This window comes from Zea mays, chromosome 10 (assembly GCF_902167145.1).
Source record: "Zea mays cultivar B73 chromosome 10, Zm-B73-REFERENCE-NAM-5.0, whole genome shotgun sequence".
Taxonomy (NCBI): Eukaryota; Viridiplantae; Streptophyta; class Magnoliopsida; order Poales; family Poaceae; genus Zea; species Zea mays.
In genome coordinates this window covers 97,812,044-97,830,299 of record NC_050105.1, presented here as the reverse complement: position 1 = coordinate 97,830,299, position 18,256 = coordinate 97,812,044, and the positions used below count along the sequence as shown (strand labels likewise).

Sequence of the window (18,256 nt, the reverse complement as noted above, 5' to 3'; positions counted from 1 at the left end):
AGCGCCGGCCCCCGCCCCCTTTTATAGGCAGGGCGCGGCTCTTCGGGAAACCCGTAATCCAACAGAGCGCGGCGCTTCGGGAAACCCGCAATCCAACAGTACGCGGTCAATCAACGGTCACATCAAAAACCCCCGCGGAACCACTTCGAGCGAGGGCAGCGTCTCCGCCATCTAGCGACGTCTTCGGCACCAGGTGACTTTGTCGAACTGGTCCCTCGGAGGGCAAATGTTGGAGCGAAGGCAGAAACGCCACCCTTCGCTCGAAGTCTCCACTGCTTAGCCGCCGCTCTGACAGAGACAAAGCAGGCAGGGACACCCTTCGCTTGATCGGCGCCAGACGAAGACCGGCGACGAAGGCATCCCACAGTGCGGCCTCGTCCAGCTCAGAGGCCCACGTGCGATCCGGCCCATTGTAACGGGCCCTGCGTGGCCGCCGCGTGTTACGGGCCTAATTTGTAAAGGCATCCCTGTAATTACAGTCTGTAACCCTGCTTTATGGGAATATTCTGGGGATAACCTAGGTAGCTGAGGGCACATGCGTCCTTAACACAAGGCGCTGGGCGTTCGGGTACCTATAAATACCCCCGCACAGTGCCCGTGAGAGGCCTGGTTAACAGAGCTATTTGCCATCTCACGCGTACCCCTTTCGTCACCACTGTTCACACTTGTTGGCCTCCTTGCGATTGATAGCAAGTTCCAACAACTCTTTCTCCATGAACTCTAAATTTCATATAAACAAAATTGATTTTGGCTATAAAATTGGTTATCGTTAGCTTATAGTTATTTCAAGAGTGTTGTGTGACAGCACTAGGAGTTTAAAAGCTCAAATTTTATACTGGTTGCTTTGCTCCCAGCTTTTCAAGAGTGTCATTTTTAAGCAGCTGTGGAGATATTATATGAGAACAGTCTGCAGTTCTTGAAATTTACTTGGGATGTTTTTTGTTTCATATGAAAAACATATATGCATGCATCCATGTGTGCGTGTACTACAAGTAAGCAAAAATTAGTTTACTTAGGTGCAAAATCATTTGGTTTTCAACTGAACAAGTGGCCTTATAGTGTTTTGAAGGTTGAGGTACCGGCAGAACATAATAATAACCATAATCTCGAAGGAAGATTACCATGCAGGAGTGATCATGATGTACAACAGCACAATGAGGAGTCAGACTACATGGGTAAGTAGCATTATGCAATTTCCACATTATTGTGAGGCGAATGGTGCGTTTTTCGGTGGTTTTCATTATTTGCTTGTCTTATATTACAATCAGCATGGATGTTCTTTCATCCCATCGTATTGTAGCACTATAGAATTATTGATGATCAACATGCGGGTTCAATAGTTTAATTCTGAATAACACACATTTATGTAGCAAAAAAGCTATTGTAGTTTTTCTTTGTTTCTTTTTTGCAAGGATAGCTAAATTACTTGAACATGTGTATAGCTCACATCACATGTCTTGTTTTTCTTGTATGGTAGAAACATGGAGTTCTATTCTCCATGTTTTCCTTTTTCCCACATATATTCATTAAATCTATACTAATATAAAGTGAGACTTTATCCACTCCATTCGTGTGTTACCCCTCTCCACTCCCTTCTTAAACGGTAAAAATAAATTAAAATTGTGCACAAGTGAAGATTTGAACCACGATCGTTGGCTCCAAATAGATTCACACCCACCTAGCCAGCAGAACATACATATTTTTTATGTTTTATAATATATACTCAAACATAATATAAGATTTAAAAAATAGGGGGAAAAGAAGTTGTAGTAATGCATGGGCACTTAACTTGTGGATGCAGACCTGTTCACACATAGTGTTTTTGCCATTCTATCATGTAGTGTTTTGGCCATTTTGACATGAGGTGTTTTGGCCATTCGGTCACAGGCAACAACTATACTGTGTTTTGGCTTCTCCAAGATAAGTATTCCCTGTACATATTCTCTTCCATAGACCAATACTTTATCAACCTCCACTAGCTTGGCCTCTACACCAGTTGCCAAGAGTAAGCTAGATGAATCTTGTGACAAATTGTTTCGCCGAGGGTACTTGAAACATCGTGGTCTGTTACACACTTAGACACTTCAAGGTTACAAGGCATTTTACTTCCTGGTTGATATTACAAGGCATTTTACTTCTTGGTTGATAAAACATACCATGCCCATCCTTGAGTCCACTCTCGCATGTACCAATGTAACATGCCCTTGATGCATATTTACAAAAAAAATCATACAAGTAGATGCTCGTGCGTTGCTATGGTTTTTATATATCATACAAGAGAAAATATAGCCTGTGGGTCTCTAGCTTCACACAATTTTGTAGGACTTTGCACTTCATGTACAGGAAGATCCTACCAATTCTGATAGTGATGCTAAGAACTCAGGTTATATTTTTTAAAAACTCCATTCTTATGTTAGTATGGCCTCATTTTGTTGATTAGTCTACGTATCATTTCAATTCCTTACCAGGAAGGACCAAGTTTCCAGCAGATGAAGATGCTCATAGTGTTGGTGACTGTGTAAAGGTACCCATACAATTGCAGTTTCATATTTTTTATGCTCTATATATCATGAATAATTGATGATTGTTTCTCACTAACTATATTGTTTGGGATGCCTCTTCAACATGCTCTATGAGAGCTGCCATCACCCTATGCTCCTGGTTCTTGCTGGACAACATTATTGAAAGCATTTCGCAAGTATTATAAGTTTATAATTAATTTAAGTCATTTATACTTGACTATTTATATGTTTTGTGATGTGATGCGAGTATTATATGCCATAAATCTCCTTATGGATGGTGTGTTGTGGCTGCTGATTGTATAGGAATTATCTTGTTTTGTACTGTAAAGAGGTAAACAGCCATACAAGTGATGATTTGGTTGTTTGCGGTTAGCCTAAAAACACTTTAGTCATCAATTACTTCGTGCTTGTTAAGGTTAAACATTTAGTCATCAATTACTTCTTAATATATATTTTGCTATGGTTTGTAAACATACTGCAGTAGAAATAAGCAGCCAAGTTCATGTCAAAACGGTGCTCTTGTGACTGCAGGGAGTAGTTCATACAAAATACCACACCTGTAATTCATAAAAATTAATGATAAAGGGAGCACTATGTGTGTTTTTTGGGTATAAACATAGAGATCATAAGGCAGATCTCTTCAGAGTCCAACTTGGGTGTGGCTGATGGAAGCATCAAATTTGTTTGGTACACACCGGATGTCGTTTGGAATCCAACACAGGTGTGGTCGTCCAGCTTCACACATATTTGTAAGACTTGGGTATCCGGTCGCTAGCCAAATATAACTAGCAGAATTTGCACATAATAATTTATCTTTGTTGGTGGATCATGTTGGGTTCATCTAAGGCTTATGAAATTTGTTTGAGTAAAACTTTAGTAGTGGTGTTGCATCTTAATAATTCAGATGATTATTATGTATGTATCCAAGAACCCAGGATTATTCATGCATTCATTTTCTTTCAATGCTTACTCTGTGGTTTACTGATCGTACCTTGTTTGACTTGCTTAGGCCTAGAGACTAAGGATGCTAGGATAAATGTTGTGTTCAGCTATATCCGAGACATTTCCTGAGCCCAACCGGAGGTAGCTGCAAATGTTGTCTTTTCATTTTTTTTGGGATAAAACTACCTGTATGTGTCATGTGTATAATGTACACACCAAGATTCCTCCAATTTTATAGTTTGATTGGTTATTGAAAGTATGATGATGTAATTAGATTTCACATTTGGTTCAATATTAATATGCTATCCTGGTTTAGGTCCTTGACTTGTTTTCGACCTTCTTGTGAAGATGCCAAGCATCACTATATCATAATTTGTTCACAACAGATGATTCTTTTTTCAGGAATCCATAACAGATGATTCTGACCACAATGTTTGTTTGTCAAGGCCAGAGCTATACTACTATGAAGAACCTAAGGGGTAGGCTACCTCTCCATTCTGCCTCCCGCGCAGACGTCCCACGCCCAGCCAAAAACTAAAAAAGCAGGTTGCGAGGGAATTCGATTCCGCACCCCTTAGGCAAAAGCGAGTAGCAGCTAACGCTACACCATAGTGTGTTTGTGTCTACCGCTACATCTGCTTCATCTCTACTCGGTTCGGCACATACCTTGCAGACCACCCAGGCCCACTTCTCCTTGCTCGGTAGCCCATAGCACAATCCGCAGAGCTCCGTCTTCTACAGGTAACCGCAAGACTTCCTCTCCGTGGTGGCAACCTCCATCTCCACGGAACCTCGCGCCGCAACCACTCAACTACACTTCGCAAGCTCTCTCCCCACAACCATGACTTCCACTTCTCTCGGTTCAGCATGCAAGATGAAGATAAATGGATGCACGTCTCGGTTCCCCTCCCGCCTTCTCCCACTCTACTCACCTCCTGCACTTTGCTGAGAGTAAACCTTCCCAGAGCCGGAGGACTTTCCCGAAAACCTTCCTCCAACTGTGCAGCTGCGGACCAGAGCCCAAGCGGTGGATTCCGGCGAGTGGTGCGAGTTCATCTGCGATGGCGAGGTCCGCTCCTCTTCCACACCTCTTCCATCCACTTTTGTCACTCTGCCTCAACTACTTAGGATCCATTATAGCAAGGACTTCCCCGGATACCCCTTCTTGCATCCCCTCCAAAAATCTTTGTGTTGGAGATAGTGTCCCCAAATATTGTGGTGGGTTCTAGTGTTTCCTTGCATTTGGGCCCGAATTGAAGTGATAGCTTTGAGCTCTCAACCTCCCGTCGCACCCCCGAAGTTCTCAATATTGTATTTTCACAACTGCTCAGACCCAGAATTTAGTTCCCCTTGTTGCTGCCCCTCAAGGAATGGTTCTTCCTATGCTTGGGATTACATAGGCATTTGTTTACACATTTTTTGAATCTACACAATAAAATATTAGTCTGCCTCTTGTTTTTCAGTCATATGACTAATGAGATTAAATTGTACTCCTTTTTTGACAGCTATAATTATATAGGATGGGTATGCCTTGATAGAAACATTTTTTTACCTTTAATACATATCCTATTGCTCACGTTACTGATCATTAACAACATGAGATGATTATGGCTAAAAATTTATGTCATCAAGTGAACCCCATATACCATTGAGTTCCTAAGTTCCAACAATATATTTTATCAATATGTTTTATTATAGTGCTTCTACATCTCAATGTATCTTATCATTACATGTTGACTCCGTAGCAACGCACGAGCATCCACCTAGTATAACTATAACTAGGGTGAAATTTTATCCAAGACTAAGAACGCTTCTACGTACTCCGTACGATCGACATATAGATTAATTATAAATTTATAATAGATAATAAGATATTGTGCCGGCAAATAAACACTAAAATAAGTGTATCTAAAACTAAATACAAGGAACTATAAGATAGTGCTTGATCTTAAAAAAAAATATTAAACTTTTTTATATTTTTAAGTAACACAGTTCTATAACTTTTTTAAGATGTCAGTTTTTAGGATTTTAATTGTATTGTTTTTTACCTATAAAAATGTTCGAATGAATTTGTAAATAGATTTTTAAAATATTAAATATTAATTGTGGAAAAATATTTGTAGACAAATTTATCTCCCTAAACTTTTAACCTAGTCTGATTTGTGTCCATTGGCGTTGAGTTGTATTAGTAAAACCATTAATAAAACTACTTAAGATTAAAAACACAAAAGTTAAGAGATTTAAAAGAAACCGGTCTGTAATTCATGAAGGGAAATCGAATGGTAACGAACAATAACAACAACAATAATCTTTAAAGGGCTAGTGTTGGCTACGAAGCCCATGGCCGGCATATATGGTTGCATTGAGCTGGGCCTTGTGATTCTAATGTTGTTGCAAAAACGAAAGGGTGTGGGTGGATGGTTGGGCGGCATGCGCGGTGGGGAAGAGGAAGAGGAAGAGAAAGAGAGAGGGGGAGACATAGCAGGCCGCCTTGAGCTGGCATAGGATGCGACGGTCCGGCAGGGGCAGGGCTGGGCGGTCGACGGAGGCCAATTCTTTAACTTCCTTCCTCCGTCGATCATCCAGCACCAGCAGGAGAATCCCGTCGAATCCCCCAACCCAAGGGAGCGCGCGCGTATGCCTCCTCCAGATCCAAAGCAACAAGCAACAGACAGCGAGGGGGCACCGGGGTCCGCCGCATGTGTGTGGTTCATGGAGGATCATGCTTTCCTGCTTACTGCATTAGCTCCTGACGCGCCACCCTCCCCTCGCGTTCATTGATTTCTGTTATAATTACTCACATTATTATTGGTAAAGAAAGAAAGGGCACCTCTTCTAATTTGATGGGCATTCCGTTACCGTCTCAACTTCAACGTCAACAACAGGTAGGACGGAGTACCATTCTTTTCTTTTGTACATTTGTTGTCGACTCTATAATCGCTCTATGTTTCTCAACAAGGTTGCATAGAGAAAAAGGTCCATTTCATGTTCAGGAATATTGAATGTCTATATATGTTTCTGAACAAGGTTGCATAGAGAATAAGATCCATTTTTCATGTTGAGGAATATTGAATCGAGAGTTTTATAATGACCTCATTGCAGTTGATGCTACTATGGTTGGAAATCGGGCATGGTTTGCAGGTCTTTTCAGCGGCTCGGGCAAAAGGCGACAAGTCAGTGCAGAGAAGATAGTGCTTGATCTAACCCCTCTACAGGTACAGATGCACTGCCGTCATTATCATGATGTGTTTATTAGGCAAAATACATGAATGATTCTGTGCCGTCTCTTGGTTGTAGGGAAACAATAAATGAAATAGAATAAACACAATGGCATGGACCATGCAAGCTTAACTTCGTTTCTTCCTGCGCCCGAAATAACCCTGGTCTTAAATATTCATTCAGGAACAGAGGCTGCAAAGTCTGAAGGAAAGGCTAAATGTGCCATATGACGAAACTCGGACAGATCATCAAGTGAGGAAACTCTCGACTCAATTAGCTTCACGAAAACTTATAGATAGGGATTTCAATCCGTGTGTCCCTATATATGATGTAGATAGAGTCTTCAACTTACTTTCTGGAGTAATCTAAAAACAAATTTGGTATTCCGCAACACTTAGCACAAAAATAGGTTTCAGACTGCAACTAGCTTGCTCTTTGTTTTGCTCGGTTAGTTATATACCTTATTGACTTTCATGAATTTTATTATATTGTGTGCTTTGGATTTAGGAATCGCTTAGGGCTCTATGGAATGCATCCTTTCCCGATACAGAGCTCACTAGCTTAGTTTCAGAACAGTGGAAAGACATGGGGTGGCAGGGCGTGAACCCAGCAACTGATTTCAGGTTAATTCAAGTTTTTTTTTTGCTTCTCTATGCCCTATCTTTGGTTGCCGAGAATATGTTTCACACTGTTCCTTTTAAGTTTTTTTTTTCCTGGGAAAAAGTTTACAATGCTCTTTGTCTCTTTCTTCTTAGAGGCCCGCAATCAGGTGCTGGTTTCGTGCAACAAACATGCATGCATTACCCTAGATCTGATGAAGAGCCTTAACAATATCATCTTACTTTGATTGCAGGGGCTGTGGGTTTGTTTCGCTCGAGAACCTTTTGTTTTTTGCAAGAACATACCCGGTAGGTCCTTTGGGTCCTGTATATAAAAACACGAATGAACTCCTCCCTCCTTACCAAGTGAGCAAAGTGTCTATGCACATAGTTCTGATGGTTGCTTGTGTGGTTGGTCCAACAATTAAGCAGGCTTCTTTCAAGAGGCTGATGCTGAAGCAGCAAGGAATGCGAACTACATGGGAGTACCCCTTTGCGGTCGCGGGTGTAAATATCTCATACATGTTGATTCAACTGCTGGAGCTCAACTCAGGTATTTTATATATATATATATATATATATATATATATATATATATATATATATATATATATATATATATATATATATATATATATATATATATATATATATATATATATATATATATATATTGTGGCCGGGCATGGCATCTGATAAGAATTCACATGTATCGACTCGACTACGTGCATTGCATCATCAGATTTGTTTTGGTCAAAGGACTAATAAAAGTAGTAATCAGAGTACGTACGTACATCTAAGCCCACCATGTGCATCATTGTGCAGGTCACATTGCAAGTATAGTATCAGGTTTTGTTTTCTTTCTCAAGATGTGGAATCTTTGGATTTGATCACGACTGTTGGACGATGAGCATGCATTATATTATAATAGGCACATGGTGGACACAGCTGGTTGCTGATAACTGCTAACCGATGCGCAACCGTCTCGTCCCGTTGCATGTATGCCTGCCTTGTGCTGCCACCCATGATTGCCCTGCCTGATCATCATCCATATACCAGCACACAGAACAAGCCAATTTGCGCCAGAACCGTCATGTGGTTTCAAACAGAAAAAGAAAGAAAGAAAGAAAGGCTTGTTTATTTCATCTTTGTTTTGTATGATTGTGCATGTACTATCTCTTTGAAAGCAACAGCTGAATGAGTGATTGCTGGTTCCATTAACTGCTGGTAGCTAGTAGCTGTGCTGGTTTAATTTGCTTGTTGGTTCAGATAATGATCTGCGATACCTGAAAGAGAGGAAGATGTTGCTGACTGTGCTCAAATTGCTTGCCTTTTGCCTTTTTTTTGTTTTTGGTTTCAGTGCGCCCGAAGTCTTTGCCAGGGATTAACTTCATCAAAGTGTTGACAGGTAGGATAGGACAGAGTGGTTTGTAATTTCTCCATCCATTACCTGATTGAGAGTTCAATGTGTTGGTTGCCACAACGGAGGGATTGATGAATGTTCAATTTTCTATGGTTTGTCAGAACACGAGGATGCATTCGACGTGCTGTACTGCATAGCGTTCGAGATGATGGACGCCCAGTGGCTAGCAATGCGAGCCTCGTACATGCAGTTCAAAGTAATAAGCTGATGAAGCTTGTCCTTTTTTGTTTTGAGTAAATTAAACTAAAACGGATGGAACGATTGCATTGCACATGCAGGAGGTGCTGGAGGCCACAAGGCAGCAGCTCGAGAGGGAGCTCTCCCTGGAGGATCTCAATGGCATCCATGACCTCCCTGCCTGCAACCTCTTGTACAAATAGTGCTACTGGTAGTTAGATTATATTACTGGGATGCAGTCAAAGGAAAATTTGATCAGGTTACATCGTAACCAGCATCATCAGCCTGTAAAAAAGAAAAAGGAAAAGAAAAAGAGAGAAGGGAGACACACATCTCTGGTTGTCAGTAATTCACATACGCCACAGTTTTGCCCAGGATCGATCCAGCCTACAGTAGGGATACACACACACCACGACCACGTATATGTGAAAATTGAATTAAGCTGGTCAAAAGGTTGTGTTTGCGTTTGCACGTTTTGCGGTCATGTCATGTGAAGAGGAGGCGCTTGCTGTGTGCTTTTTGACTGGATCCGCCCGGGAGTATAGGCCAACTGCTAGCTGCCGATCGCATGCAATGAATGATCACTAAGCGCCTGCAGGCATCATCAGACCCTTTTGTGGCTTGTGGATTGTGTAGATTTCTGAAATTAAAAAAAATTTGATGTGGTTGTAAGCTGAGACTATATAGCTTGATGTAGACTATGCACTAGAGCAGCAAGGTAAAGAGATGAAGCAGCAGCTGTTAGTTACCAAGCATGACGGAGACGGCTGGTCTGCCCCGGAATCGGAATCAGAGGAGCATGACAAGTGATGGATGAATGAATGAATCATGAAGCACAACAGCAGCTAATATAACACCAATTATCTTCTTCATCCTATCTGGGTTCATTAATCGTCCTCATAATTAATTGATACTACTAATCCACATATAACATCAGCAGCAGCTCCGGCTGCTTCTGTTCATCTTCCCATCTTCTACTAGCCACCGTTCGCGGCCTCTTCTCCTGTTGGGGTACTCATATCGTTTCACTAGCCAACACGAAAACGAAAAAAAATGGCATAAACACAATACGACTCAATTACAGACAGACACGAGGTCGTCTGACGCCTCAGAAGCGCGCGTTCTCGAAGCCGTGCAGGTCGCTGACCCGGTTCATGGACTTACGCATGATGGCCACCTTGGCCAGCTGCTCCGCCGCGCGCCACGCCGACGTCGGCGTCAGCACCTCCCCGCGCGGGGTCCCCACGGGCGTCGTCGTGTCCCCGTCTCCCCTCCTCCTGCCGCTCCTCGACGTCGGCGTCACTACCTCCTGATGCTGGCTGTTGGCGCGCCGCCACCGCATGTCGCTCAGCTCCGTGTCCAGGCTGCCCACCAGCTCCTGCTGCTGCTGCGTCGGTGGCGACTGCAGTACCAGCGCCCGCGCCGACGACAGCAGGTGGATCGCAGTCCCCAGGTCCTGCAGCTCCGCCAGCCGCCGCGACTCCGCCACGGCGCGCGTCGCCACGAACAGGTCGTGCAGCCGCCGCGACGACGACGACGCCCGCTCGCCCTCCAGCGCGGGCAGCAGCAGAGGCTGCTCCGCGCCGCGCACCGCCTCCTGCGATGCCGGGTCGCGGTACGTGCACCGCACCGACAGCGAGTGCGGGTGGCTGCCCAGCGGCGCGCGCACCTCCACCAGCAGCTCGCGCTCCTCCTCCGCGTACATCTCGCCCAGCCGCACGCTCACCCCCGCACCACCGGAGACTGCCACGGCCTGCTGCCCGGGCCCGCACGAGTACACCGCCGTAATCTCCCCCGTCAGGAACGCCAGCTCCAGCTGCACCTCTTGCATCACCACGCTCACCAGCCCGCCAAGGCACTTGGCGAACGCGTGCTCCACGGGAGGCTCCTCCTCGCACTCGGACACAAGAGGAGGTGGGTCGCCGGGGCCGATGGGGATCTCCACGTGAGTGAAGCGCGTTGCTGGGGCCACAGCTGGCCGCCCAAACTGCTTCCTTGACGAGTTTTCCGGTGCTGCCGACTGCTGCTGCTGGGTATCGGAGAGCAGCATGACGGTGGCCACCGGGTTGCGGTCCCGCCGGTCCTCAAGCACCTTGGTGGCCTTGCGCAGTGCGTCACCCACGCACGCGCTTTGCTGCCCCTGCGTGGCCGTGGCCGTGGTCGCCGCGGCGGCGCAGACGACAAGGCGGTCGACGATCTGCCGCGCGGACCGCTGCCCCGTCCTGGTCATCCGGCGCAGCGGCAGCAGACGCTTGGCGGCGCCGGAGAACGCGACGATGGAGAGGCGGTCGGTGGGGCCGAGGGAGGCGACGACGAGGCGCATCCCTCGCTTCAGCATCTGCAGCTTCTCGCCCATCATTCCCTGGCTGACGTCCAGCACGGTGACCAGGTCGATGGACGCGCGCCGCGGGGCCGTCGACGATGAACGCAGCCCGGGCGCCTTGACCTTGACGGCCACCACGTACTTGCCGTGGCGGCGGCCCGACGACACGAGCGCGACCTCGGGCGCCACAGTGACAGCCAGGCCCGAGGTGGTCCTACTCCTCGGGCACGGGAAGAAGCCCCTGAACTCGGACGCGGCGCCCTGCTCCTCGTCGTCCTCGTCGGCCTCCGGGATGGGGTTGAAGCCGCCGCCGTTGGCCGTGGCCTTGGGCGCCAGCAGCGGCTCGTCGTCGTCGTAAAGCTTGGCGAGCGGCGACGTCTTGCGGCCGTCGCCGCCTCCTCGGTGCTTGTCGTCGTGGAAGGAGCAGTGGAGGCGGAGGGAGGCGAGGAAGGGCGCCTGGCGCCACGGCGAGGCGCAGACGGGGCAGGACAGGACGCCGTTGGCGGAGGAGGAGCGCGCGTGGGCTGCGATGCAGGGGAAGTGGAAGGCGTGGGAGCACTCGGCCGTGAACACCGCCGAGCTGCCGCCGCTCTTGACGCCACGCGAGCACACACCGCACCGGGGCTGCACGTACGGAAAAGAGAGAGAAACCAAACCAACTCATCAGCACGGACGCCATTCTGCAAAGACAGGAGAATGATGAACAAACAAAACAAGATAGAGTGCTTTACAAAGAAAGGAAGAAAAGAGCACGAGTAAAAAAAAGGATCGTGCTTTTTGCGCGCTAAAAGCAGCAGTAGGATCATTGATTTGGAGCACTGAGATCAAAATCTGCATTTGGACAAGCAAACGCTGCTGTGATCTGATTGGATCCATCTTTTTGTGCTCTAGGCTCCACCTTCTCCTCCTCCTACGAAAGGAGAAAAGAAAAGGCAGGGGGATTTTGCATCCCGCTGTGCAGCAGGCCAGCAGCTGCTACGAAAAGGTGTAGTACAATAATGCTACAGAGGTCCTGAACCCTAGAAAAGGTGTTGTGGCAGTACGGTTTTGTTTTCTTTTTTGGAGGGATAAGGAATGGCAAGAGATGGATGAGATCCAGAATGAGAATCCCATCCACGAAAGAGAGATTGGATGTGAGGAACTCTGCTCAATGCTGCTTGGTGATCTAGGCATGGCAGCAGTCTATGGAGGAGATGGAGATGCCGCATTGCAAATCAACGGGGTGGCCTGATTGGAAAGGGGAAAAGGCTGCTGCTGCTGCTGCTGTGAGCGATGAGGACGACGACGATATAATAATAATAATTGCCCAATCATCACGAGTCTGGAGAGGAAGAATCTCAAGGAGGAAGAAAAGGAGGATTAGGACAAAACAGGGGAGGGTGGTCGCAATCATTGCTGGCTGGTTTCTTCTTTCTAGAGAAAAGAGTGAGAGAGAAGTGAAGAGAGTTTGGGATCACCAATCACGAGCGGCCGACAAGCCCGTTGCTGGTGATTAAGTTATACTAGTAGATGTAGATTCATGGTGGAGTGGGCTGCCTTTGCTTGCGCCGCTGAACAACAGCAAGAGTCAATTAACCAAATCAGAGGAGATGAGAAGGAATCGATCTATTTTTCCCCCACACCCATCTCCATCATTGTAGCTCAGTTCAGTTCAGTTCTTTGGATCAAGCGAAAGGGGAGGAAGAAAAAGAAACGTGAAAAATATGGACAGCACCACCTTGGACGGGAGCAGCGACGCCTTGAGCAGCGCGAATCTGGAGGGGGATCTGGGCGAGGCCGGCGCCGACAGCGCCTGCATCAGCGGCACCCGGTGGTTCCTGGCGGGCGCCGGCGCGGAGGGTGGCGTCACGGGGGCGGGGTCCGCCGGCTGCTGCAGCGGCCTGGTGCGGCAGCGGAGGACCGGCGTGGATGGGTTGCTGCTGCTGCCGGTGGCCGCGCTCTTGACGGCGGAGAAGAAGCCGGTGGCGGTGGCTGTGCCGCGCGGGCTCGGCGCGTCCTGCTGCGGCCGGCGCTTCTTGGTACTGGCGTCGCGGTCGGGGTCGTCGTCCCGCTGGACGGACGTGCACAGCGCCCTCCGCCACCCCGTCCCCATCCCTTCTCCTCGTTCTTGGTTGGTCAGGCCGAGAAGCGGAGCCGAAGGTGGAAGAAGGGAGGGAGGTGGCGACCTGCAACTGCAACTGGTGGCGCTGATCTCGCTCGCTCGCTCTTAACTGCTACGCACTGATGCTGTTAATAATACTCGTACGCAGGAGGAGGAGGAGGATGGGAGGTCGGAGCATCAACCACATGGGAATGGCATGGCAAGGGAATCGCGGGGGGTCGGAGCCAGCCTCCTCTCTCTCTCTCTCTGTGTGTGCGACTAGCAAGTACTGGTGGGACGACGAAGACTCGGTCTGCCATTATTTATCACCTTCCTCGCTCGCTCCCTCCTACCCCGGGACCCGGGTGAAGGAGGGTGGTGGGCGGATCCCAAGCTCCGCCGCATCCATTGTTTGATTATTATTCAATGCCCCACTTCTCCCAATATCTTCCCCTCCGGGCACTATTGTTATTGGGCGCCAACTTCGAGAATTGCATTGCAGCTTCAAGATTCGCTAGCTTTTCCCACTAGCCTAGCCTACACAGGACGATAAGTAAGTAGTATTTCTAGAGAGTACTGGCAGGAACAGGGAAACAAGAACTTTACCGTACTCTGGTTTGAAAAAGATGGACATTTCTAGCTTCCTTCCACTAACAAATATATACAGATCTATTCTTCACCACCCTATGTGTCGTAGATAGATATTCAACTAATCGTCTTATTCAAAATATTTATTCAAAAATATAAAATTTTAAGTCACACTTAAATTAATCACAATAAAATAAGTAATAACTCACGATTGTTTTTAAAATAAGACGAGCGGTGAAAGTTTTTGAAATAAAATCAACATCGTTTTATATTTTTGAACAAGGGAGGGAGTATGTCTAACTAACTTTTATATAAATAATAAATACATTGTTTTAATATAACAAGTGCTCCAACACTTTTTTTTCTCGGAAAAGAATGGTTATCTCTAATATCACTGCTCAATTTGTGTGCTACTTGGGACACTTTGATCATTTGGAGTCTTGTATAGCTTGGATCGGAGTCGTATTTGTAGGCCTCCATTGCCCAAATATCAGTTGGAGATCCACTGCTAAGGGTCTGTTTGGTTGGGCTGTGGCTGTGAAAAAAGCTACTGTGAGCTGTGAGCTGTGAAAAAAGCTGCTGTGGGCTGTGAGCTGTTAAAAAGCTAAAAACCGTTTGGTGGAAACCACTAAAAGCCGTTAAAAGTTCTTAAATACATGTTTTCACAGTTCTATCCAAAAGCCACTAAAAGCAGGTCCAAGGGTGCTTTCAGTTTTGCACTGCGAGAAAGTCAGCTTTTAGAAAAAGCTGCTTTCTGGATCCAGCCCTTTGGTTTGGCTTTTGGCTTTTAAGGGGCAAAAGCCAAAGCCAAAAGCCAAACCAAACACACCCTAAGTATCTCTAAAATTGATGGGCGAGCATTGGTTGCATGGTGGCGGGAGAGCGGTGGTCGCTCAACCCTCTGTGTGAAAAGCTAGCGAGTCAACGCACATGGACATTCTGCAAATCAAGAGAACCCACGGCTTCACCGATGACTGCCATGTGACAAGTAGAGATTTTATATGTGCGTCGTAGGTCAACTCTCAACCACCGCCAATGTCTTGATATATCTAAAAGAATCTCGATCGATCGATCTCTTCATAAAAAAAATAAGAAAGAAGGAAGGAAAGAAACGATGTTAATTACGATGAAGCAGAGGGATAAAACCGTTCTGAACCTCCATGATCCGGCCGACGTAATATAAGTAAATCCATAATTGTCTTGAAGTAACAGTTCCAAAATTTCTCGTTTAATTTTGTTGGACACCAAAATGAGCGGACGGTCCGGCCCATGGGCCCGGACGGTCCGCGTGTCCCGAGATTAGATTAACTCGGATGTTTATCCTTATCTCGTGCGTGGTTATCCATCTAATCACCTGGGAGTTTGTTGGCTATCTCTTAGGAAAAGGTCCAGACCCCCTCCCCTATAAATATAAAGGGGTACGGCCGATTGAGAACCCCCGAACACATTCCAATCGAACCAATTACCTTATTTACTTTTCCTGCCCTAGGAGTAGATGTAGCATAGTTCTAGTTGTAGCCTTCCTCATATCCACCTCCACCCCTAGTCGACTCTACGTCGTGTAGATCCGTCTTGGGTGGCCTGCCGATCCCAAGACGACCCTAGGATCTCACCCCTCTCGAGGGCAAGATCTAATTGTCCATCCAAGACCTCTTCCTCGATTTGATCTCTTAATTCCTAGGCGACTCCACGTCGTCTGGGGACGCCCCGGGTGACCTGTCGACCCGGAGCACCTTAAGATCTTTTCCCCCCAGGGGACGAGATCTAGATTCCAGCAAGGAGGAGGAAGACGACCCTGTCGCCAGGTCGCGGACCGTCCGGCCCAGAGCTGCGGACCGTCCGGTGTGACGCAGGAAAGACACCGCTCCTGCGCCCAGGTCGCGGACCGTCTGGCCCAAGGCCGCGGACCGTCCGCGCCATCGCAGAGGGCACTACCAGGCGATTCGGCGACCTGTCGCAGGCCGCCACTACTGTTCACCTTGCGGAGCCGAACCCAAGGTGCCAAGTACCGCCAAGCGGTTCATTATAGTGTTTGGTGACCAAAAAGGCACCAACATACTTTTGGTGACTCCGCTGGGGACGAAAAAACAGATCTATCAAATCCGATCCATTAGATCAGATCTATTAAATTAGACCTATCAGATCGGTCGCAATGGCCAATCCCAAAGATCACAACAATGTCGTCCTAGACATTAACACAAGGCTGACTAACTCGCCGACCAATGAGGATGAGAAATTAGAAGACCACATGAAAAGGCTAGACGAGGAATTCCAAGGACAACAGGCTCAGATAAGCAAGGTGGCGAAAAAGTGGTACCTCTCGCACTTCAAGGTAGATCACCACCAGAAGGTCGTCAAGAAGAGGGAAGTAAAGTACGATTCACTGTCAGCCTTGCTGCATCAGCTCCCCATTGTAAGTAACACCACGCCATTAGCCGATATTCAATCTGTTAAAATTTCTTTTGATAATCAGATTAAAATTATAATGGAGGATATAGAGAATATGACGCATGCATTAGAAAATACTCATACACCTGATTTTTTGTCACATAAATTGGGCACTAAAATAACTGCGTCAAAAACATCGGCGACAAATGAGGCTTCTCAGTCCCAACCATATTTTGGTATGCCGATGGACTCATATCCAAGACGACCGTCACCACCATCTTCGCTAAATGGTGAGTCAACTCTGAGCACGGCCGGACCGTCCGCACACAATCGCGGACCGTCCGGCCCTCCGTCAGGCCGTCTGGCACCCTACGCCGGACGGTCCGGAGTTACACAGAGCCCACCACAAGGGTCACAGGTGTTGCCTGACGTGACCGGACAGTCCGGGGATAGTACCGGACCGTCCGGTCCACTCGCAGGCCGTCTGACTACGCAGGTCGGACCGTCCGGAGCACCAGAAGTCACCTGTGATCCGCCTAGTGCGGAAGGCCGGCATAAATATAACCGGCCACCCAAGCCCCAAGAACCAAAAAAGCCACACGTCCCTAAGCTTGTTTGGCCCACTAAGGCCAAACCTTCTGTTCGCTCTCACCCGCACTCGACACAAAAGGAAAAGGTTAAGTTCACATTTAATATTACTAAATGTGATAAAATATTTGATGAGTTGCTTAAACATGGTAATATTAAATTGTCACATGTAATTCCTCCGGTTGAACAATTAAAAGGGCGTGTTTATTGCAAATGGCATGGCTCCTTTCTCCATAACACCAATGATTGTGCCGTCTTCCGTCGGCAAATACAATCAGCTATAAACGAAGGCCGGTTGAGGTTTCAAAAAGAGGTGAAAATTGACAGACCACCTGTTCCTGTCACCACATTAGAGCCAACGAGCAAAAAGGCCATAACTCGGCCTTGTGCGGCCGATAAAAGTAAAAATAAAAATATCGTCATTGGTGATCCTCACACACCAAATATGTCACGCAGAATGGTTACTCTGAAGGCTCCGGACAAAAGAAAGACCGGAGGCACCGGGGGGCAAGCACGATCGGAAATCCGATCACGGTCACCTGTCCTGCGTACGCCGGACGATCCGGGTACTAAGGCCGAACAGTCCGAGACAGGCGCGGACAGTCCGGCTATGATGGCCGGACGGTCCGCAGATGGTCAGAAGCAGCAACCTCAGACCATCGGACCACAACGTTCCAACACAAGTGTTAGGAAACAAAACACTACTAAGACGTCTGGACGACTCAGTAGAGTCGGCCCTACTTTTGGTCAGTTGCTTGCCAAATATATGAAGAAGGTCGTTCCACACAACCGACCAATAAAACAAACGAAGTCAAAAGGGCGACCTGTGCGAAAGCAAAAGCCGACTAAACGGACCCAAAGGGTAGCACAACCAAGATCGCCTTGTCATCCTCCTCCAGGGATAGCATGGTGCGTCCCGTTCTATCCATCGCCGATGTGTTATCCTGCTCATATGTGGGGTGGTACGACGATGAATTCGTATTACTGGCCCAATCCGTTTACTTATTTGGGCTGGGGGGCACCACAAGTTTTTGCCTATTGACAGGTTGATCAGGTAGACATGGCCGAAGAGGATGCGGTCCGAAACGGCCTCTGTGCATTAAAGTCCCATCAAGTATTTATATTATCTGATCGCAAGAGCCGATGACTTGCATCGAGCAGAGTCCTTACTTCGGGAACAAAACCTCATGAGGTCAATTGTTTCCGAAGTTTTCGCTGATGCTTTTGGTTCGCCATGCTCCACCAAAAGGCAGGGGGGCATATGTTGTACACCAAAATGAGCGGACAGTCCGGCCCATGGGCCCGGACGGTCCACGTGTCCCGAGATTAGATTAACTCGGATGTTTATCCTTATCTCGTGCGTGGTTATCCATCTAATCACGTGGGAGTTTGTTGGCTATCTCTTAG

General features: G+C 47.2%; 2 protein-coding genes across 5 annotated transcripts; one reads left to right on the top strand and one right to left on the bottom strand.

Moving 5' to 3' along the window:
- Positions 1–5,719: 5,719 nt before the first annotated feature.
- On the top strand, positions 5,720–9,349 carry LOC100283240 (ELMO domain-containing protein 2). Of its 3 annotated transcripts, none has more exons than XM_020545067.3 (9): positions 5,720–6,349; positions 6,567–6,679; positions 6,867–6,935; positions 7,191–7,306; positions 7,537–7,591; positions 7,712–7,835; positions 8,643–8,690; positions 8,807–8,901; positions 8,984–9,349. In XM_020545067.3, the coding sequence occupies exons 2-9, from the start codon at positions 6,578–6,580 to the stop codon at positions 9,083–9,085; spliced, it is 711 nt and encodes a 236-aa protein (XP_020400656.1). In that variant the 5' UTR covers positions 5,720–6,349; positions 6,567–6,577; the 3' UTR covers positions 9,086–9,349. The 3 variants fall into 3 exon arrangements, with proteins under 3 accessions (XP_020400656.1, XP_035818957.1, NP_001348185.1); XM_035963064.1 differs by having other exon boundaries at positions 5,849–6,349; positions 6,606–6,679; positions 7,715–7,835; NM_001361256.1 differs by having other exon boundaries at positions 5,978–6,349; positions 7,715–7,835; positions 8,984–9,170.
- A 355-nt stretch (positions 9,350–9,704) lies between these two features.
- On the bottom strand, positions 9,705–13,961 carry LOC100281465 (protein binding protein). 2 transcript variants are annotated; one of them, XM_035963038.1, is made up of 2 exons: positions 11,937–13,961; positions 9,705–11,829 (listed from the first exon to the last, which is right to left on the bottom strand). In XM_035963038.1, the coding sequence occupies exons 1-2, from the start codon at positions 12,009–12,011 to the stop codon at positions 9,991–9,993; spliced, it is 1,914 nt and encodes a 637-aa protein (XP_035818931.1). In that variant the 5' UTR covers positions 12,012–13,961; the 3' UTR covers positions 9,705–9,990. The 2 variants fall into 2 exon arrangements, with proteins under 2 accessions (XP_035818931.1, NP_001147855.3); NM_001154383.3 differs by having other exon boundaries at positions 9,750–11,829; positions 12,923–13,563.
- Between the last annotated feature and the right edge of the window lie 4,295 nt (positions 13,962–18,256).

What these genes read in the sequence shown, in the direction of transcription:
- LOC100283240 (XM_020545067.3), top strand. Translation starts at nt 6,578, where the DNA reads ATGGTTGGAAATCGGGCATGGTTTGCAGGTCTTTTCAGCGGCTCGGGC. An exon ending in TTTTTGCAAGAACATACCCG is followed by an intron (nt 7,592 to 7,711) that starts GTAGGTCCTTTG and finishes CCAACAATTAAG; the next exon opens with CAGGCTTCTTTCAAGAGGCT. An exon ending in CCTCGTACATGCAGTTCAAA is followed by an intron (nt 8,902 to 8,983) that starts GTAATAAGCTGA and finishes TTGCACATGCAG; the next exon opens with GAGGTGCTGGAGGCCACAAG.
- LOC100281465 (NM_001154383.3), bottom strand. Translation starts at nt 13,297, where the DNA reads ATGGGGACGGGGTGGCGGAGGGCGCTGTGCACGTCCGTCCAGCGGGAC. An exon ending in CGTCGCTGCTCCCGTCCAAG is followed by an intron (nt 11,830 to 12,922) that starts GTGGTGCTGTCC and finishes CCGTACGTGCAG; the next exon opens with CCCCGGTGCGGTGTGTGCTC.